The sequence below is a fragment of the Rattus norvegicus genome, chromosome 10 (genome assembly GCF_036323735.1).
Source record: "Rattus norvegicus strain BN/NHsdMcwi chromosome 10, GRCr8, whole genome shotgun sequence".
In the NCBI taxonomy this organism is placed as follows: Eukaryota; Metazoa; Chordata; class Mammalia; order Rodentia; family Muridae; genus Rattus; species Rattus norvegicus.
This window is the reverse complement of record NC_086028.1, coordinates 16,844,487-16,851,788: the sequence shown is the minus strand read 5'-3', so window position 1 is coordinate 16,851,788 and position 7,302 is coordinate 16,844,487. Positions and strand designations below refer to the sequence as shown.

Genomic DNA, 7,302 nt, shown 5'->3' with positions numbered 1-7,302 from the left:
CAACAGTGAGGCAGGTTGTCTGAGGTTGGGCGCTCTAGGGTCAGCCTTTAGCCCTCTTTGATGCAAGAGGACGCTAACCCTTTGGGCTACACCCATTTGCTCATAGGCAAATCATAAAACCCCTCATGCCCTCCGCGTCTATCCTTGGGGGAAAAAAAAGACTGCCCCTTTGAAAATACCGACGACCTCAGAAAACACCTAACGAGGGAGGGGCGCGGGGTACCTTAGCTTTCATCTGTGTAGGTTCTATCAATGCGTCCAGAGAAAGCCTGCCTATGCCTGAGACCTGGAGGAGGCCTCTGCGTTCAGAAATCCTAAAAGAAGCACGCGTGCGTTAGCGCACTCACTTTAATGGGAAGAGGGTTCTCATTTCTTACAGCAACAGGTAAAAACATAAATACGGGTGGGTGGGTGGCGGCAAGGCACCCAGGGCCCGGGCGCCCGGCCCAGGCTCCGGGTCCTAGTATGGGAATCCGTGGAGGGTGCCTTGGCCCTGGAAGGGCTTTCCCAGGACCGAGGCATCAGGTTAGGTCAACAAAAGGGGATGGATCGGAGAAAGGTCCCAGGCCTGCGCAAGTGTGGGTGTGAAATCCGAGGGACAGGACACAGTGGGAGCCTTTCCATCCCCGGAGTCATCGCCCTTCTCCTAAAGGTGGGAGTCGGTCCGGGGTGCCCCAGACGGGCCCTTTCCCTACCAGGCTCGGATGCCGTGCAGCGTGGAGACGCCCGAATTGCCCTGTGGCATCCCGGGACTCTGCACCGTGTTCAAGTCCCCGACGCCGAAGTTCACGAAGTTGCTGTTGGCCGCTGCGGCTGGGGGCTGCGCGGCGGGGGGCGCGGCGGGGTACGCGGCTGCGCAGCTGTAGGCGGGACTGCAGGCCGCGCCACCGTAGCCGGGATAGGGGTAGGCGTTGTAGCCGTAGGCGTTGAGACCCACGCCGTAGGCGGGAGCGTAGGCCGCCGAGTCCCCCAGGCAGGGCTTCCCGTCGCGCACCAACACCGGCACCGCGATCCTGCGCGCGGGCGGCGGCGGCGGCCCCAGCAGCTCCAGAGTCTGGTCCTGCCGCTGTCGCTTACACTTGTAGCGGCGGTTCTGGAACCAGATCTTGACCTGCGTGGACGTGAGCTTCAGCACGCTGGCCAGTTGGTCGCGCTCAGGCGCCGACAGGTACCGCTGTTGCTTGAAGCGCCGCTCCAGCTCATAGACCTGCGCCTGCGAGAAGAGCACGCGTGGCTTCCGTCGCCGCCGCGCGCGTGGTCGCTCGGCGCCGTCTGTCTCGGCTTTGTCCAGCTCCACCGCCTTCTGCAGCGCGCACAGCTCTGAAGGGAAGGAGAGGCAGAGAGACGGTGTGTTAGAGCGGCGGGCCCGGGAGTTCAGGGCCCTCGTGGGGAGGCGGTGGCGGTGTCACCCTTGTCCTGTGCGGGACGCACAGCTCCGCTTAGGCTCCTCGCCGAGTGCGCGGGGCTCGCACGGTTCGAGGTTGGCGCAACTGCGCAGCTGGGAAAACCATAAGTGGCTTGGACACCTTGTGTTTCAGGACAAAACAAAACAAGAGAAATCTCAGGCGCCCCGTCCCAAACCCCTTCCCAGGATAGTTCGCGTTCTCAAGGCAGTCTGTGTTTTAGATTTTCTGGCTGCAAAGAAAATATAACCATAAGGATGCTGGGAGTGAATTGTGCTAGGAATACTCCGGTTTGACCCTCGGGTGGTCAGCTTGTCTTTAAACAAGCAGTTAAAGAACTAGAAGGCCCAAAGCTTGGCGTCTCCCGCACGGCTGCCAGCTGATGTTTGTGCGGTTCCCAGTAACCGTGGGAGGACGGAGGCCTCTACACCGGCCCTGCAGGATTCCAGTTGGTAGCAATCAGTTCTAGTCTTCCTCTAGTCCTCCTCCGATGTTACTGGACCTTCTCTTGACTCCTAGAGAAACTTGGGAATGCTTTTCTAACTCGCAGAAGCTATTGGGCCTCTGTGGTTTTGCTCAGACCCGGAGGTGGGCCTGGGTCTTCCCTGTTCCTTCTGTGAGCTGGCCAGGAGTCCCACTCCCTACTCTGAGATATTTTGTATTCAGCCACCTTCGGAAGCCTGTTGTTCACTTCTGTGTCTTTCTTTATTCGTTCCATATTTTCCAACATTCCCCAGAAAGAAATCTCTGCCTGATCCTGCTGGGAAATTGTACTGGAAAAACAAAGCCAACACCAGCTCCTGGGATCCACAGCATCGCGTCTCAAAATCACGACACTGTCCCCAGACTCTTCTCTTTTGTCACAAAGGAGGCAAGGCCCAGAAAGGCAGGATGGGCTACACAAGGCCCAAGATCTGCGGGGGCTAAGCTTTCGGTTCAGCGATTCTGAGTTTCTCAAAAATACCCCCAATTCTGAAAGAGATTTTAACTCTCCAATAAGAAGATTTATTCTACCGAGAGTTGTTAGGTAGCTTAACTTGGTAACAGATCCAAGAGCAAGGCCCTAACCTACTGGAGTTTTGTAGGCCGAAAACAATTTTTAATCTCTCTCTCTCTCTCTCTCTCTCTCTCTCTCTCTCCCCTTTTTCTGATCCTCGAAATTCAGTGTTTCCTCTAAACTTCCGATTGACAGCGGGGTGAGAAGATCCTGGACAACCTGGAATCTTACACTCCAATCTCCCCGCGCGCAGCCTTCACCCCAGACGAGCTACTGTCAGGCTTGGGTTTCCTGACTCAGGGTTTTGGGCATGAAGCGACTTCAGAAGGGAAGGACTTGGGGTTCTCCTTACCTTTCTTATCCGCCCGAGGGTCCTTGGCGGGGTCAGGGTCACCGTAGGCTCGCGGATAAAATGTAGGGGCGGTTGGGAAAGCAGGAGAGCACTTGGGGGGCGAAGGCGCGGGGCCCAGCTCCGCGCGCAGCTCTGCCAGGCCGGGCGCTGCCGCCTCGGGGCCTGAGTAGGCCTCCGGCTTGAAGGCGGCCAGCATGCAGGAGGCGGGCGCCAGGGTGGCCTCGAGGCGCGCAGACAGGTCCCCAGCCGCCAGGCTGCGCTGCTGCTGCTCCAGGTTCAGGATGTCTTTGACTGAGAAGGGCGTGTGTGTGAGCGCAGGGCTGGGGAACATGGTGGCGACGCCGGTCTCACAGCGCCAGGTGGGTGGCAGAGAGTGGCACTGCCCACCCCCGGGGATAGCCTTCCCGCATGGTGCCCGCTGTCCGCCCGCGCACCCGCCTCTCTGCCCTGGATGTGGCGCGCAGCAGCAGGTAGCGCGGAGCACCAGGGGCAGAAGAGGCGGGAGCAGGCCGGAGTAGGGGGGATTCAGCCTGCCATTGGGCCAGGGGCCTCGATGACAGGAGCGACGGGCAGTTCTGCGTCACCTAATATAGACATAGGGATAGGAAAAAAAAAATCCAGCTCAGCTTTTTTTAAAGGGGCCGCGACACATTTGGAATAGTCTCCCACTCCAGCAGGGAGTGGAAATCCCAGCCAGACACACCCAAGGAAAATACCTGAATCTGTTGTGCTGGGTCTAAACACAGGGTTAGGGTGGGACTATGATTTGAATAAATATTCTTTTGCGCCTATCACTAAATGGGCTAGTGAGGATGAGTGGAAAGCTAGGAGAGGGAAGTTATTTTCAGGGATCAAGGCTATCACTATAACATTGTTTACTGAAGTCTGCCCCAGAGTAGCTTGAATAGGAACAGAAGCACCGAGGAGACAAGTTGTTCTGGGGCGACAACACATCAATTTAGGAATTGGGTGGCGGAGCGGTATTTAATTTGACCTACCTGACCACAGTCAACCCAGGATTCCAGACAGGCCCCAAGGGGTTCTGAGCTGAAGGGAAAGGTGAAGTGGCTAATTGTGGGGTGGGAGTGGCCACCTGCTTCACTCCAGGCTGTCCGAACCCGCACCTCTCCAGAAGGAAGCATTCACGTGGGAATTGACTCTTCCCGGAGAGTAAGGAAGCCAACCCCAGGTTCAGCCCAGCTTCCCTGAGGAGAACTGCCTTCTGGGGTGTCTGACTGGATTCTCCTGAGGCCCAAGCTGCCTTCATTTTTTTCATCCCTCCTAGGCTATCAACAAAAACCCCCAGACCCTTTCTAGCCCCAACCCCCCCAGGGGCCTACCCGAGGCTTCCACTCTACCGAGCGGAGGAGGGGGGAGGGGCAGGTGGAGAGGGATTTTTCAGTCCGGTTCTTCTGTCTGAAAACTGTCAGGGTTTAAGGAACCCACGATCTGTACTAAAAGAACTGCCTGGATCTGAGGAACACTTGAGCCCTCCAGCAGAGTGGGGCTTTTTCCGGCTGTATTCTCAGAGAAGGCACATCGCTTCCAGGCAAAACCTACCCCATCGAAGGTACGGTAGGGCTAGCCACTGGAAGAGCTTGGGCTCCTCACCCGGACTCTGAAAAATCCTCACCACATCGATTTGCAAAGGATATGTCCCCTCACAAGTCCATGTGGCAAGGATTTATCAGGAAGGCAAAGGGTATTAAGGACTAGTTAGCCACCAGAGAAGAGGTTTTAGGATAGAAAAAGGGGGTGTGGGTGTAGGGCCAAAGGTTAACTAAACAAACCACTCCTAAGTCATGAGCCCAAACCCCAGAGATCTAAAATTTTGAGTGCAGAGCGTGAACTGTCCCTCCATCCAGGACAGTGGGCGCTGGCAACCATCCGGGCCATAGTGAAGTCAGCATAGGCCAGATTTGCCTTCTTCCCCGCCTTTTCTCAAACCCAAACTCCGAAGGCCTTAGGTCTTCAACTAATGGAGGAGAACCAACTCCAGGCAGACTGAAGCGTGCAGCTCAGAAAACCCCATTCCAGGTTCCAGGGGTCATCGTCAGACTTGGGAACCATAGGGAGAGCTCAACCCAAGGACCACAGAACCCTCCGAAACTGCTCGCTTCAACTTTAAGGGAAGCCTTTTCAAAGATGTGGGGTGCAAAACTCCGGCTGTCTCTGTCCCTCCACTGTATTTCCCTCTTGAGCAGTTTGCTGCCACTGCTGTGTTTTTTGTTTGTTTTGGTTTGGTTTTTTTTCCTTCCTTGCCATGACTTTTGGTTACTGTTCTTCTAGTTACTTGTTCTGAACCAAACTAGCTGGGGACCCTCTTCCCTTCTGAAGATTGGTTTCTGTGGTTGGAGGGGATGTCTATCACCCAGGCGGTGACGTCTGGCAAACAAGCCACATCCGATTCAATTAAATGTCTTGGTGAAAACAGCTACGGGCGAGGGTCCTGGGAGTCCTGGCCCTGCGGACTGCGATGACAGTTTGAAAGATTAGTGTGAGCCGATGTCTGAAATATTACCGTTTAATTGGGGGGGGGCGGGTGGCGTATAACGGGGCCACATCCGGGATCCCTGTTTTACGTCTTTTTTTTTTTTAAATAAAGATAGTTCTGAGAGGGGACATTTCCTTTGCAAATCAATATGGTGGGGATTTATCACCTTTTCCCGGATATAAAGGCTCCCAGAGTTGACAGATCTGTGGGTCAGGTGTCAAGAAAAAGGAAGAAAACTCTTCTAATTTGAACAAAATCAGTGACTTTCCCCGCCCCTACAACCTTGGTGAAAAGGCCCTGGCCTTTTTCTTCGGAGAGGAAGCAGGACAGAGTGAGATAAATGGCAAAACAGAATTGGGGTGACCTGTGGGGGTTTCTGCAGAGAGCTGTCCAGAGAACTTTCCAACTTAGCTTCTGTCCTAAAGACAATACTAAACACACACACACACACACACACACACACACACACACACACACACACACACACACAAAATCAATGTCTGGGAAGGAACAAATCTTTCTCCCCAAGGGCAGCTGGCTCAACCTGGCTAGCGCTCTAAAAAGCACTTGGCCAAACACAACCTTCAGTTGAGAGGGCCAGAGACAAAGGAGACTGGAGGAGACTGAGAGAAAATCTGCCGAGTTATTTCTTTGCCTTTTAAAGACTTGGTGTTTTAGGATTAGTCAAATTCCCGGGTAGCTGCGGCGCATCCTGCGTAAATAAATTATTATTGATTGAAAAGCGATCGGCGCGGCCCGGGCCGGCCCCCCCTTTCCTGCAATCAGCAGCGCCGGCCGCGAAAGGTATATATGATTAATTGAAAGATAAGCTGCAACTATCACCCGGAATGTCATTAATGCGCCGGGGAGACGTCCATTGGAGACAGGCGGCGTTATCCGTAGCTTTATCTTCAACAACGCCTCGCTCTCTTGGCCCGCGCCAGGGAAACAGATGGGGGTTTCTGTCTGGGACGCTTGCCCCATGTTTATATTTTGGGAAGAATCGCAACTCTAGGGAGTCCCGGGCGGGCCCCCTGATAAATGAACATTAGCACTTTTTCGGACTACTGTATCAACAAAGGGGCCGCGGCGCGGCAATAATTGGCGAGAAAGCAAACAGAGGGCCGAGAGCGCGACTCTGCTCTTCGTCCGGCTGATGGATGAGCAGCGCGGCCGCCTCCTGGCCTGGCCCGTGCTTCCTTCCCGCGGGTCGCGCAGGGCCGGCCGGATCTGGAAAGAGGCAACGCCTCAGGCTGCAGGTATTCAGCCCTCCTAGCCAGCGCCCTCAGAGGTGGTGCGTCTTGAGTCCTCTTGCCAGACTACCTGGCTAAGAGAAGAAGGTCGCAGGAGAGAGTGACTCTCTCTACCCAGATGAGAAGTGGTGATCGCCGGTTCCTTTCCTGTTTGTCAAAGGGAAAAAGGCAAGATGCCCGCTGCCTGAGAAGAGAACCTGGGAGCCTCCCTACAAGAGGCAGAGACGTACACACAGAGCGATCCACAGAGACAGACACACAGATTAAGAACGTATTTGAGATGTAACCACTCCCCCCTCCCTTTTTTTGCTAAGGTATAACTGAGATAGAATTCACTCACCATACTCCACAATCAACTTGAGGTCCCCCCCCCCCCAGAACCTTTCAGCCTTCAACCTCCACGCACCCTTCTCAGCCCTAGTCACTACTAATCTACTTCCGCCTCTATGGATTTGCATCTCCTGAGTGGGTCATACAAACACGCTCACACAATCTATGACCTTTTGTGTCTGGTATCTCAATTAGCATAGAGTTCATCAGATCCCTTCACACTGGGACACTTATGGGTATGGCTAAATAATATCCAGTTGTTCGAATATGCCATTTTTGTTGACTAATTGATTGCTATTCGGGTGTCTGAATAATCTACCTTCACAGACAGGGAAGCCGCCTTCTGTTCTCCCTATTAGCAACTCTAACCTTCCCAAGTGGGGACTGAGTTTCCTGTAATATTCTGTTCTTGCTGTATCCTGATTCTTACAAAAAAAATTTTTTTACACGTTTCCAGATTGTCATTTTGGGCT

The 7,302-nt window shown here is 54.2% G+C and overlaps 1 protein-coding gene across 2 annotated transcripts; it reads right to left on the bottom strand.

The window, feature by feature from the left end:
• Positions 1-330: 330 nt before the first annotated feature.
• Positions 331-6,901, bottom strand: Nkx2-5 (NK2 homeobox 5). Of its 2 annotated transcripts, XM_039085022.2 has the most exons (3): positions 6,840-6,901; positions 2,753-3,336; positions 335-1,320 (listed from the first exon to the last, which is right to left on the bottom strand). In XM_039085022.2, exons 2-3 carry the CDS (start codon positions 3,081-3,083, stop codon positions 692-694), a joined length of 960 nt encoding a protein of 319 aa, XP_038940950.1. In that variant the 5' UTR covers positions 3,084-3,336; positions 6,840-6,901; the 3' UTR covers positions 335-691. The 2 variants fall into 2 exon arrangements, with proteins under 2 accessions (NP_446103.2, XP_038940950.1); NM_053651.2 differs by lacking the exon at positions 6,840-6,901 and having other exon boundaries at positions 331-1,320; positions 2,753-3,189.
• Positions 6,902-7,302: the final 401 nt, after the last annotated feature.

What these genes read in the sequence shown, in the direction of transcription:
- Nkx2-5 (XM_039085022.2), bottom strand. Translation starts at nt 3,083, where the DNA reads ATGTTCCCCAGCCCTGCGCTCACACACACGCCCTTCTCAGTCAAAGAC. An exon ending in CCCTCGGGCGGATAAGAAAG is followed by an intron (nt 1,321 to 2,752) that starts GTAAGGAGAACC and finishes CCTTCCCTTCAG; the next exon opens with AGCTGTGCGCGCTGCAGAAG.